This window comes from Solea senegalensis, linkage group LG16, assembly GCF_019176455.1.
Source record: "Solea senegalensis isolate Sse05_10M linkage group LG16, IFAPA_SoseM_1, whole genome shotgun sequence".
NCBI lineage: Eukaryota > Metazoa > Chordata > Actinopteri > Pleuronectiformes > Soleidae > Solea > Solea senegalensis.
Genome location: NC_058036.1, coordinates 14,446,443 through 14,466,349, shown reverse-complemented (window position 1 = coordinate 14,466,349; position 19,907 = coordinate 14,446,443). Strand labels below are relative to the sequence as shown.

Sequence of the window (19,907 nt, the reverse complement as noted above, 5' to 3'; positions counted from 1 at the left end):
CAGTGGACCGCAGAGCATGTATCACTGTGGGAGAGTTCATGGGCCTAAACACAGTGTGCGTGTGTGTGCGTGTACTTTGGGAAAGTGTGTTCAAGATCATGAGTGCGTTTGTATGTTTGACTTACACATTTTCCACACGGACCCTCTGGTAATCAGAGAGAATGGCCCCTACTGACACTCCCTCGACAGCCTGCTTTTCCTGTGGGGAGGAGGGAAAAAAGTCAGCCTTACCACAATGATTTCTTGCATTTTTCATTGTATTTCCAAGTGACGTGATGTCACTGTGCTATGGGTCAAAATAATCTTTGCTCCACCTACAGTACAATGGTATCTCAAAGTGTTGTCTGAACAAAACCATACAAACACATAGAGACACAAAGTGTGCAACAGACAAAGATGGTGGATTCGGACAGCTCGTCCTTTCACGGGACCACAGTCCTGCGGGGATGTTTACACTCATCCAAGGCCATATCCCCCGGAGGTTTGTGCACTTATGTGAGTAAACGTGAGTGTTTATGTGCATGTCTGAGGCATGTGTGAGATTGCATGCAGAAGTTCCACTAAAGTCAGAATCTAAACCTTATCGGGAATGCATTGTGCATGAAAGATGAATGTGTTTGGCCGTAGCTTCTATCCTCTCTGCACCCAGTTGGAAGACAGTGACAACTCAAAGTATCAGTGGAGCACTGTGTGTGTGTGTCATGTAGCTTTAATATTACTGAGGGGTAATCTAATTGCCTTTCATATTCATATTTCAGAAACAGTGAGACAATTATGCACTCGACAGATACTGACACAGACTTGAGATGTGTTCAATCTTCTTTACACAAAAAAAAAACAGGCTTGATCTGGAGTGACACGCGCAAACATTTACACGCACATGGACACGAGAGCCGCGCATATCACTCTACTCCACCTACATGCCCCTCCTCTGCAGACAGACACACACCTGCAGATTCATTAGAACATTACATGGGCTGTAATTAGAATGAGAGGCAAGGGTAGAGGCAGTGGAGGGATGCACAAGTCTCCAGTAAATTACCTTGTAGCCATTATCAATTTCCCTGGCTACTGGTCCTTAAGATAACCCCCCCTTCCCCTCCTTCTCCCTGTGGTCCCTTCCTGCAATTTTTCTCTGCCTGATAAACATGCTGATTAAAGCGAACAGCGTGTAAACCTTTGATACATTCCTAAATGAAATCCATGCCCTGCCTGGGGCCTGACACTAAGCTGCGACGCACTGTGCTGCACGCACACACACACACACACACACACACAGCTCCATGTAGGCGTGCCAGCTAATCAGATAAAGGATGTGCTGTGTGTGTGTGTGTGGCTGCATGCATGTATGTGTGTGGTGTTTACTGTGCAGCAAAGGACGTGAGGTATAAAGGCGAAGCTAAACGCACAGAGACAAGTACACGGCTAGAATTTAACTCTTTGACCTAAAGTTAATCATCAAGAGATCTCAGGAACGATTCAGTACTCAAGTTTTAATATCTACCCAACACATCCAACCCGAGAATATACATTATAGTCAATGCTGCAGCTGCTTGGTGACAGTAATTAAGTCAGACTGATAACATTTCAACCCAGCACAGACCCAAGGGGGCTGCAGGCAGTGTCATGTAATTCTGGGTAAGCCTCAGGGCCAGCACTCTTTTATAATACAATGATAACCTTTTTCCTAAATGCAATTGTCACTTCCTAAAGAGGCAAATTAGGAGGTACAGAGTGGAATGGGGAGAGAGCGGAGAGGAGAGGGGAAAAAAAAGATAGGAATGAGAACGTTGAAGAAGAGGGCTACATCAACACCAAATTGGTTTTAATTCTGACAGGACCAGACTCACTCTGACAGATGGAGCAACAGCAAAAATATCTTCCATTTGAGTCTCTCCATCTCCTCTCTCTCTCTCTCTGTATACATTATATATACTATATTTAGCCATTACATGACATCACGCAGCCTTATGTTATGCCAGCCAGGGTCAAGTGATTGTGTTTAATGTGATGCGGACATAGTCCTGGGGCGTGTGAGGCTGTTTTGACAACTCAGACGTGCCAAACAGACAGGAAGCTTAGTGTGCGCCTTGCAGGAGGAGACCCTGCTTATTTGTTTTAAATGAGCATTCTCATTATTATTCTGTAAAGACGGTTACACTCCAAGGTGACACCAAGAGTTAGTAAAGGAGTGATAGCATGTGAAAAGGGCTGGATGAACGTGGAAACAAACCAATTCCAATATTTTAAGTTACACCCAATGCTCAAAATATAATATACCACTAACCTATTACGCTGAGGCTCAAACAGTGTGTACAATGTCTGATCCATCAAAATAAAGCAACAGTTGGACAGGCAGGCTTAAAGAACATCTTTGTAAAACAAACATCAGCTGAAACTTTGTTCAGAAAGGCTTTCAGAGACATTCCCCTTGGTAAATTGGTGGGGCTGTCTGTTTGAAGCAGCTGCTGAAAGACGGGCTCTTCCTTTGTGCTTGTGGATGGGCAGGCAAGATGACTCACCACGTGTCATTCTTCAGCCACAGAGAGTGGTGGAATAAGAAAAACAAAAAGGACTCACAAAGCCAGCTGCTCATGAACCCATATAGCCCCGACGGGTTCCAAAGACGATGCAGGTCACAGTAACAAGAAGGCCTGAGAGGAAGCCGAAAAGGGGGAAAGTACTGTCCTCCAACGGGGCAGATGTGACCAGCCAACAGAGGACATGACATCAGGAACATTGTGTCATCAACGTGATGAGTGAATGACGCTCATCAACCAAGAGAAACGTGACAATAGACAGGCTTATGTGCACTGGTGAGTGTCCACAGACGAATGACAAAGAAGCAGTAGATTTTATCCACAGATTTTCATGGCTGCACTTGAATTTATACAGATTCTTGAAGTTTACACACACATACAAATATAGTCTCTCTGTTTCTCCCTCCCTTCCTCTCCCTCTCTCTCCCTCTTTAGTCTTGGACAGTGATTCATTCACAATGACAGAGCTGTTTTCAGCGATACAGCCTGAGCATAAATATGCCATGCTGCACAGCTGGAAAATGTAGAAATTCATCAGGGTTAAAAAGTAGAGAGATTAACGTTTCACGAGTTTCCTCTCCGATATATATGGTTACGTAAACACAGACCCAGCCAGTCGTCGGGCAGGCAGGGAGAGGGCCTTGGCCAAAGCAAGCACAAAGCCCTAGTTTCAGCAGTCCAAGGACAAGGAGGCTTTCCATATCAGCTCGCGTGGAAAACTAAATGTTGGGAAGCAGCAGGGAGACATAAGGTCATTTATCGATGTATGTCCATGAATACTTGCGATTCAGGCATGCAAGTTTAGTTATTACTGGCTTTCAAATTGTCAGTCTCTGCCTCTACTCTCAGACAGTCAAGTCATCTGGGATTCCTTTTTTTTTTTTATTTTTGGAGAACAGAAAATCATGAAACTTCCTCTAAGCATTTAGGGTCTTGCTTCTCACCATTCAAAGGATAAGGTGTTCCAATAAACATCACTCTCCGCCGGGCATGAGACAAAGTCACAGTGCCAGCTGTGTCACAACAACAACAACATTCCCACGAGGCTGAGGTAAGAGCCTTTGAGTGTCTTAGACAGGAATCTGCTTCCAAAAAGTGGAGAGGACAGAATCAAAGACGGAGTCTCATGCCGCAGAGACGTAAACTATGTCAGTTGCTTTTCATAGTCCATAACAACCACCTAGTCCACATGGGGAGTATGTGCGCACATGTACTAATGTCCATGTATATACACACAGCAATGCACAAACATACACACACACACACACACACAGACAGTACAAAATGTAAATGTTTTTCTGGTGAGGTCAGGTTCCAGGCTCTTGGCTATCGTGTCCTCTATGCTCCAAAGCTTCTACAGACATCATGACATCCCCCACCAACTCCTACCCCATTCCTTCCCCTGAGAGAGACGAGAAGAAAATATAGCAGTGATGCTGGTTTAACCCACTCTCCAGACTCCAGACAGTGTTTTTCTACGGCTAGTTATGACTTAAGCTGCGGGAGGTTAGGGGGCCTGCCCCGAATACTGTATTTCTTGTGGGGAATGGTAAAAAAAAAAAAAAAAAACACCAAACCCCTCTTAATTTTGGAGTAGATGAATGGCAGGGAGTTGAAAGACTTAGCACCATTCCTCAGTCGTCTGTTCTAAGACAGACAGTATTGAGTCTGATTTAGCTGTTGATACTGGTGAGTTTAAAAGGTATTATTTACTGCAAGTCAACCCTCATCTTTCACTTCTGTTTTCTTTAACAGTTGCATCATCCTTTACACTCCTAAGCGACTGTAGAGTAAAAATAACCTTCCAGAACTCAAGTGGAGAACTATAACGTCACATTTTCAGATTAACTTGAAATTGTCACAGTGCGGACATGTTCAAATTGACGCCTTCTGATTAAAAGTAGCAGCTGTTTCAAAAATGGAAATCCGCGTTTAAGACAAACGGACAAAACACGCAAGGAAGAAAATCACAATTTACACACAAACAATAGAGAAATTCCAACAGTACAATTTTTTTAAGATGGTCTATTTACATCAATCCATAAAAAAAAAAAAACATATTAACCAATAGTTCAAATGCAAATAACCTCTATTTACACCCTCAGTACAGCAACCATCAAAATAAAATCAGAAAAACACCTAGACGTTCTTCAATGGAACAATGTTCAACCAAGCAGTGGTAGTGGCTCATGCCCTTGGCAAGGCAAGATAAGGCTATCAGCTTCCATCATCACTAAACAAGATTGAGCAAAGTACATTAAGCAGAAAAATACAAACAAATTACAAAGGCTTGAGGCTAGGCTCTTTATCTAATGTTTGTGGGGACTGTTAAGAGTCAGTTGGAGGGAAATGGGCCTGCATCTAATAGATCCTGTCCCACCACTTCCACACGGCCGGCGAACAATACACAGCGCCATTATCTCAGCGCTAATGCTATCCTTCCTCATGTGCAAAACAAGCCTGCAATCTCAACCCCACTGCCACTGTGTCAACCGGCATAAATACAAGCAGTCTCAGAGCAAGGGAAAAGATAACAATTGCTATCACATAGGCATAGCACAGACGGACAGCTGTTCAAAGGAATCTGTTGCAGCTCGCTGAAAAACACACTAAAGTAAGGCGTTCTTAACGGGAGCTCAAAATGTCATAAAACAAACTTTCTACAAAGTGATTATCCATCCGTCTTAGGCGACTTGTAAGGTACTTCGAAGAACAACATTTAGAGGTCTCTCTGCACCACAAACCAGCTAGAACAAGCTTGCATTAGCTTTGTTATTGATCGGACCTCCTAAACCCTCGCTGTGAACCCAGAGGTCATGATTTATGTATTAAGGAGCTTTTTAAAGAAATCCATTTTCCTGTTGAGCCCCCAATGTAAGCCTAATGCAGCACCATGCCGGTAATCAGAGAAGGGTTGTGTGTTTGATTTTGACCCCCAAAAAAGAAACATGCCTTTTACAGTTCACACTATTCTTCAACGACTTGTCTCCCAACACCTCAGCTCCCTAATCAATAACACAGAGCTCCTTGTTCAACTGGAGATTCCTCTGCCTGCCAGCCAGACTGCCGTCCTCCTCCTCCTCCTCCTCCTCCTCTCCCTCTCTTTCTCCTCTCCCTCTTCCCCATCGCAGCAGGATGCACCTCCATCATGGCACTAGCAACAGCGCAGTGCCGGGCATCTGATGGGTCCAGATGAAAAGTGTGACGACAATACAATGGAGGCAAAGATGCCAGGCCAACGGGAGAATGAAAAAGAATGTTTGGACCTGTGGACAGACTGCCCCTGTGATCTCACAGGGCCTCGCTCTTGTCTGCTGATGTCGATAATGGAGAGGTAATGTTTGAGAGGTATTGTCTCACTAAAAGACATTTGAAGACATGCCAAAAGAAGGGACTGTTTCATCTTCAAAAAGGCCAGAGGGTTCAGTGCCCTCCTTAAAGACATTTTTAATACAACTCCTGCAGAAAAAATAAAAAAAATATTATCATCTTATTACATGAAGTGATTAATTTGAGTGTTAAGTGACCCAGAGTATCAGCTCTCACAACAACAAAAAAAAATCAGTGTTCCTAAAATGTCAGATGCATTACAAGATATGAAATTTGATTTGAAAGTAACATTTCCAGCGTCCTCAAAGGACAACAGAGATGTCGCAGTGCTGCTAATTAGAGCTGGCAGAAAGGAGCATATGCATAGATATCATCTATTATTCTTCATCACTCTAATGAGTATGAATGTCTGTCTTTTTTCATCAGCTAAAAAGGTTACAGAGACGCTGCAAGATAATTACTATGTTTTTAAATACTGTCGAGGACCACAAGTGACCAATCCTCCGGTTGCTGCCTTCTAAAACTCACCAATATTTGTTTAGTAATGGACATGCTGTATTCAAGGTACTGCATCTTTGTAGAGTAAAACGTTTGACGTGCTGAAAACTATCGTTGAGTGAGTTTCTCTATAGATATGAGCATGAGTGCTGAAACTGGAGCAAAAAGAGTAGGCAGAGGTGTGTAAGGAGAACAGAGGAGAATAGACCTGCTGTCCTGTAACAGAGGTCCTATTTGACCTGACCTTGAAAACACGAGCATGCACGCGCCCGCATACACACACAAGCAGGGTCACGGGGCATAATGAGCCACTGTGTCAGGTCACAGAGCACAGAGGGAAGCATAAAGGACTTGAGGGATGTGATATGACTAATATGAGGAGTTCTGCGGGCCTTCGGGGGGACTGGCGTTTCAGCCAGCGGTGACTGACACTGCTGATCTGTATCACACATCAGAGCAGATCACAGCAGAGGCCACCAGACCAGCCGCACACATCAAGTATGGACACAAAACCTACAGTATGGGCAAAAAAAATAAAAATAAAAATCGGGAAAATGTCTGGAAATAGGTTTGCGAGCTTAGATCTCTGACACAGAGCAAATCAACATTTTATAATTGGACAGATTTTGTATTTAAATTATTTTTCTGGCGTCCAGTGAGAGGCTTGTGGAAATACAAGGACATAATCACTTCTATGAAAATATACCCTTTTTACAGACCATAGATGTGAAAACAATTTGAAGATTCCACCCACTGCTGAAAAAAACAACAAAAAACTGTTGTTTCTCCCGCTCAAAGAACAGGTTCAAAGATCAGCACTGAAGCAGGATGAGATGCTGTGGCTTGAATGTCTATCAGGTTACACACTTCAAAGACATGGCACCATACACAAGCAGCGATGAGAGCAAAGGGGCCAAGGATAGGGCTGCATTGTCATTCTGCCATTATCATTACTACCAGAGGATGGACGGCTCATTTTTTCTCCTATTATAATTGTTTTTTTTTCCCTTTTATCAACAATGGGTCTGAAGAATATGATCTCCTCCTTTGAATCCTGTGAATGGCTCCAAACATCATCCTAGGGTTTCTTCAGTTTGTCAGCTCTGATAATGGTCTGTAGATGGCACTGTTGGCTCATGCTACGACTCTATTACGAGCCCTTCAAATGAGGAGGGGGAAAAGGGAAGAATATCCACTTAAAACTCATCAACTCCGGATATGAGAAGAAAAAAAAAACAACTTTCATCTATGCTCAAGTGTCATTTGCCAAATATAATCTTGTAAGTTGTAATTAATTCAAACTGCGAGAAAGAATCTTTCAAAATATCACACTTTTCAAACAGAACACTTTTTTTCAAGCTGAAACTGTTCTTTTTCAGTAAGGGTGACTTAACAGCTCATTATCATGGTTTTTTTTTTTTTCTTCCCCTCTATCATTTTCTTCACTAATCAACAACACCACAAACTTTACGGTGAGAAAAACATGTATTTATAAATATGTAATCGTAAACTAAGCATATCTGATGAACTAAAACAGAACGTGACCACAACTAGTAGATAAGATTTCAGATGCTGTGACAGAAGTGTGTGTGTTTCTAAGTATCAGGATTTCCTCTATTTAAGTTTGTTACCCTTTACCATGCAAAACAACTTGTACAAGTTGGTAAATCTACTGAATAGTCAGTACGGTGAGGGGGGGAAAACAAGCAACTACAGAGAGCAGTAACCTGAAATCTGAGATAAAGTTGTATTCTTATGGTTGACATCACTCAGCGAGTATGAGAGGAAGCCTGTTGTTTACGGTGCAGGTCTGTTGATGACGGTGAGAGGGGTAAACGGAGATATGACTGGAGGTCTGCCTGCCTGTGAGGGCCCCATGGGAGTCCAACTGCCATGATCTATGGCCCGTCTGACTGGTGAGGTCAGACCAGTGTAGCCCTGGAAATGGGAAATTAGCAGCCCTTTGCAATTAGAGTCCTTACCCCAAGCAGGAATGGCATATTGCGTCACAAAGCAGGGACTATTAGACTACACATACTTGTGAGATCCCCGCCAATACTAGAATTTGGACTGTGTGAATGAGGAACTAACAAGAAAACACAAACACGATCCGTCTCGTGTAGCTGCATGTGTAAAACTGGCGATTTGTAAAGAAGGCAACAAAGAAAGTCATGCAGAGGGCACAAAATGCCCTGAGGCAGGCTGACTGGCCCTTGCCACTGAGGAGGTGTGCCGACATGCAGGGACCCTGGAGCAGCCCCGCTGCAGATGAACATGTCTTCACACAGACCGACAAGAAAAACCACACACCCCACCACTTCATATTTAAACCACATCAAGCGACTCCCAGCTCAACAACAAACTCTCATCCACCATTCCATAAGAAGCACTTCAATTTGGAGCTAAACTGGGAGATTACGTGGGAAGGGAGTGCAGAAGGGAAAATGTATTACACCTAGTATGCGCTGACAGCAGGAAGAGCTGCTGTAAAAGTGTGCGTCCAGGTGGCTGCAGGCAGCCAGGTAGGGAATGCCAGCAGTGTGTTAAACACACATGCAGTTGTCTCATACCTGTCAGTCAGCCACCCTGCACCACACTGGACTACCGAGGTCTCATACATAATTTGGCATCAAATTAATATTTTTTCAGTGTCGTGGCAAAAGTGGTATCTGATGAATTATTCATTTGGTCATACATTTTTTGCATCTGATCTTCTGTCAAGTGAGATTAAAAAAAAAATCAAATGTTTCCTGTGAAGTCAGGTGCTGAAGGACACCTCGTTGCACACACACACACACACACACTCAAAAAACAGGCACACTATTTTCCCGGGAGTACGACAAAAGAAAACTTTGAAACACTTTGAAATTGGAATCAAGACATAGTAAATAAGACAGAATAAAAGCAGTGACATGGCTTTTTAATCTCCACGGCAACATTACATAGGTGCTAAGGACTGTTAGTGTACAGCAGGCCAGATGAAGCTAGACAAGCACAGCCTCTTTGAGACGGTGCTGATGGGCCACTAAGTGAATCTGAATTCACACAGAGTGACTTGTTAAACATCTCAACAGTGTGACATATGTCATGAACCTTAGCCAAGACGAGATGTTTAATAGCGCTCTGAGAGCTTCTTCACTAGAGAGCAGTCAAGCGTGTGTATGTGGCCAGTCAAAAAAAAGGATAGACGCTTGGGTGTATGTTTAACAAAGCATGGCAAAAGTGAGGCTGCATAACAACTGTGTACCATAATACTAATGCAAACCTCAGCCAAGGCTGCTCGGTTTCCCACAGTGTCAATACACGCATCTCTCTTGCAAAGGTTAACTTTTTAAATCGGATCACCAACCTTTCTTCATTGGGCCATGACCTACTTATATAGAAAATATCATCAATTACATTTCTAATTAAGATGCTCAAAATCAGACAAACAAACACAGCCTCTTTATGTGTCTAACACCATGTGTAAAACTTGAGGGCTTTAAAAAATGTTTATTTTGATTTGATTTTGAGTATTCTATTATTGTAGGGTTGCTTTTACATAAGATATACATTTCTGTCACCATATGAGAACCCAACACATATTCTTCTCATGAGCTATTACAGGAAAGTAAGGCTTAAGCAAAATGAAATACTAGGCAGGTTAGAAATAATGAGGATAACAGTGGAGTGCATGCTGCTTTGTTTTTTGTGTGTGAGAAACAATAGCACTTTCAAGAATATGAGCTACACATACTATATAAACACTTTCTAAAAAACCCAAAGTGAGACAGCATCTCCGCTGAGAGACACACCCCTAACCAAGATAAGAACATCCCTTTATGTATCTCTCACTAATAGTGAGAGAGACTTACCTTGACAAGCTGCAGCAGCTCATACAGGTCTTCCACTTCATCCCCTTTTGTCTCACTATAGTTTTTGCTGGTGTCTAGACTGGAGCCTTGGATGGTCCGTCTGTATAAAGGCAGATCCATGGCTTCAGCATACAGCTCTACAGCCTGGTGGCCCACGGTCTGGTACATGTAACTGTCCAGTTCATCTGCAGTATTGATAAAAGACGGTTAAATGTTTCATGGCAAGGAATTTATATTTTTAATATGAAAGCAGTTGCAGATTCACTCTCTGCCAGGCAGTAAAACAATTAATCGATACAACATTAAATACTATATAATATACAGATATTAACAAAAAATATGCAAAAAATAAAACACAGAAAAAGCTGAAAATCCATTTTTGTAAAAGTAAGCACTGAATAGAGTAGTCAAAAATAAAACTTTGTTTCATAAATATTGGTCAAATAAGATGAAAATGAACTTCTGCCACTGTGACAACTAGACTATTTCTATGAATTTTATACATCTAAACAATAATAGCTTAAAATGAAAAGATAAGCAGTGGTGGCTTGTGACTCAAAGTCCACTGGCGCTGTCCTCCAGACCTGCAGAATAAATCTGGGTGGTTGAAAAATGAAAGTGCACCACTTGCCCCTTCCTCATTATCACCACTGTGAAAGCCTTGAACAAGACCTTAAAACCCTAATTGCTTTAGTGGAGGTGCTCAGTGGAGAACAGAACGCACTGGGGCTGTAAAGGGCAGCTTCTGGGTGTGACTTTATTTAAAGGTGTGAGTGAGAGCAGGGTGTTCCTGCAAAAGGTCCCAGAAATGCCAATATATTTTTACATGTGAATACTGAACACAGTGTTAATAAATATTACAGAATAATATTTCTTATAATTATATTATTTTAATAGGCTTGGTCTCAGTGGATGTTTTTAGGAGAATGTTAAACGGGTTGGAGGCACACACATATGTCTGTAGATGTTCTCTCTGATTTATAATTGTGTGTGGTTTATGTTTTTTTTAAATTCTGATCCTGAAAATTGCTTATTTGATTATCATAGGCTTTTATAGGACAGCTGACAGTCTGTGACCTTGTTCTACTTCGTCAGTAACTGTGTATTGCCCAGCACACACTTAAAAAATACTTTTTTAATCTCAATGTGTTTTTTCCTGGTTAAATAAATAAAACAATATTATAAGTTCCAGCCCAGCTGAAGCCTTGTATCCTTGCATATCTATCATGCAACTTACAGCTCATACATCACTACAGTGTTTTGATGATGCACAGCTCTGAGTTTCTTGGTCTGCAGAAGTGCAGCTGGCTGGCCCAAATAGCCCATACGGCCCCTGTAGATCACTTCTAAACCCCAGTGTCCCATCTTCCTCACCTGAGCGAGCAGGACGCAGGTTAGCCAAAGCTACGATCCGGTGCCCAGCAGCAACACACTGCATCATGTTGTAGCAGCTGTCTTTGCCCCCACTGGAACACAGCGTGAGAAATAGGCACAGAGGTGAGGCTGTGTTTAGAAAAATTAGGATGCAGAGCTACGTGTGCAGTTAGCGATATAGAATTGTGTTGTGGCAGCATTAATATTCAGCCACGGAACGATCTATTTGTCGCTGTATCAGCGACTAGAGATAAGAAAATAAAGGGAAATTTATCTAGTATTTAGTTTTCAGCAACACATCTGGGATTCAAGCACAGCTAATACACGCTAATAAACACCAGTGACAGATCTCTGAGACAGTAAAAGCAAAGGAGCTCGTCTACCTTATCAAAGCGACCACTTTCATGTTATTATTTTTCGGTGTAATAATCTAGTATTTCCAAAAACACAGAGAAATGTGGCAACAGACTTCAGGAGCCGGTACATGTACACAAAAACATGTGAGAGCTACACTTCCGGGTTGGTAGGACCCTTTCTCTCCACTAAGATGCCCTTCACAATGCCTGATGGAAAATCTAACAAGTTCAGTTTAAAATGTGACAATGTTTGAGTAGAGTGTTGACAAAGTGGTTAAAAAACGTTAAGACGTTATTTCCAAAAAAATGTAATAACATGAACGACATATTTAGACTCAACGGTGCATATGCATAGTACTGTGATAAACTCTTTGTTGTTCTTATGACTGTCATGTATATATGTATATGAATATACTGTGTATATACATATATATATATACTGTGTGTGTATATATATATATGTATAAACCTGGAATAATAGACCCTTTTCACAGAGGATATTTTTTGATCTGAATTAGCAGGACAAACACATATGTTACCAATAATTCCACTCCAGTTTTAACAGAGTTTTAACAGGGTCACACACACTTTAACCTGTAGAAGCTTCTCTTTTTTTTGCCTGAAATCTTTGTTATTTTAAAATTGCATACAAATGCCCCATATTTTCTGCATGTGTGCCAATAAAGTGATTTCATACACTACGCACATGGTGAGGAAATAAACTTTAGAAAATGTTTCATTTACATAGTTTTGTGTAACATAATCAAAGTGCTTTACACTTTCTAATATTGACAGTGACACGCATCCTTTGCCTCATGTGTCTCCAGAGAGTACCAAAAGTCCATGCACACATAGGTTGCGCTTCTCTGTTTTGCTCAAAGGAAAGCCTTTGATGCACTTTTTGCTCTCTGTTGTTGTGCCAGAGCAGAATAATTGCACTGCTTTCGTGTGCTTCACTCACCCTCTACCCCTAAGCAGGCCAAAGGCAACTGATTTTGTTTGAGTGTACAAAATTGAGACAGACGTCTCTTCATCCCAATGCTTTCAACTAGGCTGCCTTTTGTTTTTGTTTTGTCATATTTTTCCCAAATGTATGACAAAATATGCAGCCTGCAGATGAGCATCATTTGTGGTACAGACAGTGCCAAGAACATAGATTACTTTCTAAAGTGAGAATAATGTTTTGATTTAGTGCGCGTGGGTAATTAGATATGATTTATTTTATTGATTCCTATAAAGCAGAGGAAATAAAAGATGTAATGTTTATAATTAAGGACGTGTACTTTCTTCCCTTGTTTCTTTGAGTGATTCCTTGTTTCTTCATTTACAATATTTATTTACTGTGTTATATTTAGCACGGGCAATTATTGTGTTATTATTTACTGGGTCTTAAATCGGAGTGTATAGTCAAACGCATTTCATTGAGATATAACTCCACAATTCATATTTACACTGACTTTCTCTGCAGATGTAACAAAATACAATAAAAGTATCAGTGCAACAAAGTCTACAAATTAATTAGTATGTTTAATTAATATGTTTGCTGGACATTTAATTTGGCAGGATGAGTTGTTTTCCAAACTCTTTCTTTGACATGTTGGTTTGAGAAATGGCCTTGCCTTGGAGGAGAGAGCAGGGCACACACTCCTGGGTCTGGTTGTCCTTCAGTTTTTAAACTCATTTATATATCACCTATGTTTTCCAATTTGTTGGTAATACTTTACAATACAGCTTCACTGCCTCTGGTAATTTCCATAAAACCCCAGCCCACAGGAAATGACTAACGCCAATTTTAGTCACTTATCAGTTTTAATTTATGTAGTTTATTACCCTGACAAATAAAGAAGTGTGTTGTTCTGGTTTTATTTGTGGCAGCATTTTGCTGACGTAAAAAAGAAAAGCATTTTATGTCCATATTGTTGGTGCGGTGGGAATAAAAAGTGTTGATGGATAGCCCAACGGAGACACAGCCAATGGACATGAATATGAGACGCATAAATATGAAAGCAAGGAAGCAGGAATCAAATGACACCCTTGGCCTTTTCTTAAAGGAGCATGTGCATATGACAGGTGATTTACACGCACACACACAAACTAATTTTTGTCACACAAGGACACAAAAAGTTTGGCTGTAATGAGAAACTAAGGCCTCAAATCACAAGACAATAAATTGAGTGTCAGAACAGGCCAGCCAAGGTTGCACACTGAGTGGCCAGAATACAGTACATACACAGACGCACACACATATACATACACACACACACTGCTGGCTCCTTCTGCAACACGACAAAGCAAGTACATACAGTATGCTGCACTACAACACAGTGTGGTACATTTACATCTTTCTAAAACCATAAGAAAACTTCACTTCTGTAGTTGCATGCACAAGGCACAAGGCAGGCACAATTTATGTAATGCATTTGAAGTGTAAATGAATCTTACTACTGTCGTAATAGTTGTTTTGTTGTGTTTCTTTCTCAGTTTTCAATCCAAAATTGTTGAATTTAAAGTGCTATCCATGCAATCATAAACACTGGCACACTCATAAGATTGAATTCTGTGACTGTGACAAACCTTTGATGAAATGAAAGCCAGAGGACTGTGGGCAGCGAACCTTGTCACAGTAACCTCAAATTCCTATTTCACTAAACATTTCAAGTGATGTTAAAGGGAACCTTGTGCTGCAACGAAAGCCAGAATAAATTATTTTTCCAACTTCATGCAAAACACAAATTGAATTTGAATTTGACTGTAATTTCGATTTAGGTTTCAACCAAACCACAAACATAAAACAGAGGAAATAGTGCCAAATTAAACAATTTTCTTTTAACATGGTGTAGTTCTGATCCTGCTTTTCCTCTGGAACTTAAGGGTGGGAATCAAAGTCTATTCAAAGGGCTAAAGTTATAGGTTATGTTGAAAAAAATAAATAAATTACTTTTTTCACCATAGTGCAGTAAGCAAAACAGAAAACTCTAATTATAGATGAAGTGTAATGAGGGCAAATGACAGCCAAATGTTATCTTAAGATAGTGATAAATTTGCACTCAAGTGAGCAGGGGCTTACAGCAGCCTTGTGCATTCTTAACTCTACTCCTCTGGTGTTGCCTCCATCAGGAGCTCATTTTCCAAAGAACTATCAGCGTAATGATGCCTCTTTAGGGTCTAACCACATCCAAATCAGTTAGTAAACAACCCAAACGGGGATCTGTACACATTTTTACAGACAATTAACTGTTATCATGAGGGGCCCAAATGGATTAGTAGGCTCATTAATGTCTGAGGCTAATCGGTCCTTGATTGGAAATGTGAGAGAATGTGAAATAAAGTCATGGTTTGATCCAAATTGTGTTTGAGCATGGCACCGTCCTTAACAACAGTCCCAGTCTGCAAGCAGTAATTTAGTTTTTTTTTTTCTCTAAACCCCCCCAGTACACAATTTACGCCGCTGATACCTATTATGTAGTCTTTACAATGATAAATGAAAAAATGTGCCTTTTTGTAAATTCATGTTAGAGTGTGGCGCATTCGGTGCAACCTGTTTTGACATCCATTTCATCAAGCACTACAATATTTTGTGAAATCTCCAATGTATGATGACATGTATAATGTTAAATGTAGAAAAGAAAACATTTTTATCACAACATGAACTAAACCAAACCAATAAATCATACACCTGAATGGCCTGCATTGTACTGTAGTATTGGACAAATTCTTTTTGAGATGTAAAAGTCAGAGGAAAGTTATATAATTCATCCTGAGAGGCAATCCCTCCAATAGATGTCAAGACATTTCCCTTAAAAAAAGCTAAAATGTCATCCTGCCGGTGGACTCGGGAGGAAAAGTCACGGGGTTTGCCAACGTCAATAAGATTCAATCTCTGGAGGCTGTGAATGTCTGCACAAAGTTTCGTGGCAATGCCCGCATTCGCTGAGATATTACTGGACCGGAGTGGTGATCACCACGCTGACAAACCCACCACCAGACAGATAGTGTGCCATTCATATTGCCAAAGCTCAGAAATGATGAATGTTGAAAACTGCATGGCTCAAGTGCACTTAGGTATGAATCATTGCTCCAGCAACAGTTTGCTTATATTAAAAAAGTTAATTGTAACTGGATCCTCTACATTTAATCATTGTTCATTCGTCTAAAATACGATTTCTGCAGGAATACGGGTTTCGGGATGAATATATGTATTAAGAAATCACTCTGTGACCTTTCCAGCACTACAGGAAAAGAGCGTTCCAACATTCAAACCAACGTATCATCCCTAAGTACAAATGTAATTTCCTGAATATTTCTCCTTGATTTGAAATTGTTTTGCCCCGTTTCTAGCGTCCGTAGAATCAAATTATGGCTTTGGTGGTGGAGGAGCTTGTGAAGCTGCGGCCAAAAGGATGTGGCCGATTAAAGTGCACCACCATTCCACTCATTTTGAAGTAGCCAAAGCAAACTGCACGCAACGCTATCACCTGACGCAGCTGCCAAACATTGTTCCACATACAGGATCTGTAGTCTAATGGTTTACAGAGACATGTAGCTCTTAGTAATCCAAACCACTGGACATTTAGCCTGTCGTTGCTATGCAACACAAATCCAATATCATAAAAAAGCATACATTTTGTAAATGAAATGCTCAGATGGACATCTTCATTCTTTCATATCTGAATTATCAATGGACTGCAGATTAGGATAAATCCTTGCCTCGATGACTAGTACATGAATACAGTAACTTAGCTGATTATGTACCACCACGGCCAATGTTTCTAATCTATAAATTGTCTGGTGGGATGTTGAACCCAGCTCATCTGCTTTCTGATATACAATCCGTAGACAGTTTCCCTCTCAGCCGACAAACACAATCCTAATCCAGGAAATAGCCTGCAATCAGAATATTGGAGTTGACATCAGAGGTAGCCACAGAGGCGATTCCCACACACCCCTCCCAAAGCTTCAAAGGTCTTCCTGGGCCTGTTATGGGTTTCCCTCGTGATGAAGTGTGACACTCCACAAACACAAAAGCCCCAGCTCTCTCGTGGGTCTGCTTTGCTTTTCTTGGATCAGTCCAATCCCGACCAATGCCAAGTCAACTTGGCGGTTGTCAAAAACCGGGCCCCATATCTCTGAAGAGTGTTTGTGTGTGTGTGGTGCGCTTCGCTGTCCGCCTGTATGTGTGTGGTTATGTGCTGAGTGTGTGTGGATTGCTTGTCACAGGGCCCTGTCTGCGGGCTGAGTGATGTCTGTGTGTGGGTATGTGTGTTTGTTTCCACCTTGAAGTGATGTAATGTCCACCCATAATCAACGCCACCACCTGGTTGTCTGTGGGAGTTACTGGTTTCCTCCCCCCTCCGAACATTTGAAGCTGAAATCTAATCATTTAATTTGTACGTTTTTACAGTTATGTGATAATACCATTCTAAAAGCTAATTGCAGTGCTTCTGGTTCTTCCTTTTCAACATTAATCACATTTATTTCTTCCTTTCCTTCCATTTTCTATCCATCTTTTGCTTTACGTCTCCTTTCATCAGTCCACCGACCCTCCTCAGTGGTCAGTTTTTTTTTCTTGCCATAAGACGTCACCTGTGCTGAATAGCTGGCCGCAGCTAAGCCAGACCGGCAAACTTGCTGCCAGAACACAGCGAGGTTCAGGTCTGTCATTTGTCTCGCGGTTTTGAGTCGGGGATATTTGTCTAATGGGCTTGTCCAATGTCAACACCAGCTCTAAATACCCTTGCTGTTGCACAGAGTGGGTTTCCTCAGGGAGGATGAAGATTGGTTCTGGTTGGAGATGAAATAGAGGGAGAGAGGCAGGAGGGATGAGCGTTGAGAAAAATGATTGGGCTGATATATGACAAGCAAGACTGGTCATTTGTACATGTTTTCTCAAAATAAAGGTTCGTCGAATCAAAACTGGTGTCTGTCCACACAACAGCCTCTATAACCATGGGCTTTCCATTCCTCACAGCCCCAGTGTGAACACAGGGGGTTAACCATTTTAAAGCGGTGACAGACCCGGTGTGAAAAATAGCCTCCGATCATTCAGAACGATTTCTAAACCTGTGACTAACCATAAATAACAAACAAAATCCAAGGCCTCCCACCAGCATTAACACCGGCATCACCAGATGAGAAACTGTCAGCTAGATAGGAGATGACCTCAGGTTTACGGCCTCAAACCTGTTGATCCTGAGCGATTGATTGTCACCCGTAAGAAAGAGCGCCCGCCTCCATCAATCCCCCCACCACCACCACCACCACCACTGTCTCAGCAAGAACAAGATGAATTCTCACAGCGATTCTGCCATGAGAAGCACATCAGTGGCCTCTGCCTTTTCTTTTATGGGGAGAATTCCATACACTGGGCCCAATATTCCTGGTTACTGGAGTCTGGTGATTAAAGTGTATAAAAAAAAGGGGGCAGCGCCACTAAAAGGCAGTGATTTAGTGAGCTGTCACCTCAGTCCGGGAGGGGCGACAAGTTCAAGTCCCCGCAGGAGGGCTGTAATGAAAATGAGACAAGGAACGAGACGGCGTTAGAAGGGTTGAAGGGTTAAGAAAGGGGAGATGTTGGTGGGACAGGGTCATTTGGAGGTGATGATGATGATGGCGATGATGGCGATACATGGATTGTCAGCGGTAGAATGCATGTTTGTGGACAAAACTTTTAGTCCACTGAAAAGTCGACTTTCGAACTAAACATTTTTGAATGCACACTTGAGCTCCAGTTGCATTGTGGCATGAAAATCAACCATCTCAGTCGACAGATCATTATATGATGAGTGCAACTGTGAGCACTGTGCTGATGACTTTCCCAGATGGTGCGCTGAGTGACAGCTGTAGCTTTTAAAGTCAGCTGCCAAAGAGCAAACTCTTTTGCGAACGGGTCAAGACGGGAAGTGCGTCTCTCTTTTCCCAACTCCCATGTTTGTTTGTTTGTGGTTTGAATTTCAGGTCTGATTTGCTCATTAAAACTTCTGGTATCCCCGGGCCTTCAAACAGAAGCACTGAGCTTCATCTCATTTGTTTACTAGACTGGCATCTGGTTGTGGCATCATATTTATTACATAGCCATGCACGTAGCGCATGGTGGTATCTACAGAGTGAGTATTGTGTGACAGAGTTAACACACTTATATCAACATCTTAGGCTGAACAGGAGGGATTATTGTGTCCCTGACCTTCCACTAACCTTGTACTGCCCTAATAAAAAGCCTTGACCGCATCCTTTCCAGCCTTACAGGTTTCATCTGCTAGCGTGCCTCTCATCTGTGGGAGTAGGGTTTGATACCTTCAAGTACCAGCCAGCTGTAAAAGACACATCCTGATAGGCCTTCCTCTGTTGTGTTTAATAGCTGTCTGTAACCCCCCCAACCCGCCCGCTCGCCTTCCCTATCCTGACCTCCGCCACCACACCCACCCTCAGCCTCTGTCCTGGCCCTTGGCTAACCCCTTATATTCAGGGTTCAGGGTCAGGGCAGCAGACTCCCAGCCAATTGGGAGGCTGCCCACGAGGAGTTGATGCAGCTGTGAGGAGCAGGAGAGACACAAGGGACCCAAAAGAGGAGAGAGGCTACGGCGTGTTTACAACATCTTAAATTTAGGGAGGGAAGGAGCGCTGCGCAGGCTTACACAGAGCATGACCAAAGAGCGGTACAGTGTATAAATAAGTGTCACATAAAAGAAGTATGGGATTCTTTCACTGCAGTCAAGCAGCTGAACAAAGACGTGATGTGCATTTATTCTGATGTCTGTCTTTGAGTTGAGTCCATTGCGTTTTAGCTTATCACAACAAAGTTACAACATAATTATTCAAAAAACATAGGAATAACAATTTAAGTTTTCAGTTACAAAAGTTCTTCTATACACGTGGTGATGAACACATGCATTTGAGTGTTAATTCCGTGAAATACTTCTCAATTCCACTTAAGGAAGTCTCTTAGCACAGATTCAAGT

At 41.8% G+C, this 19,907-nt stretch overlaps 1 protein-coding gene across 1 annotated transcript in view; it reads right to left on the bottom strand.

Annotated features, from left to right (window-relative positions):
• dph6 (diphthamine biosynthesis 6) overlaps window positions 1-12,108 on the bottom strand; it is a 51,587-nt gene extending 39,479 nt beyond the window's left edge. The window contains exons 1-4 of the mRNA XM_044047988.1: window positions 11,980-12,108; window positions 11,597-11,688; window positions 10,223-10,407; window positions 126-199 (exon numbers count right to left, since the gene is read on the bottom strand). Coding sequence (XP_043903923.1) covers window positions 126-199; window positions 10,223-10,407; window positions 11,597-11,688; window positions 11,980-12,002 — 374 coding nt within the window. The 5' untranslated portion in view covers window positions 12,003-12,108. The remainder of the gene's footprint in view (window positions 1-125; window positions 200-10,222; window positions 10,408-11,596; window positions 11,689-11,979) is intronic.
• Between the last annotated feature and the right edge of the window lie 7,799 nt (window positions 12,109-19,907).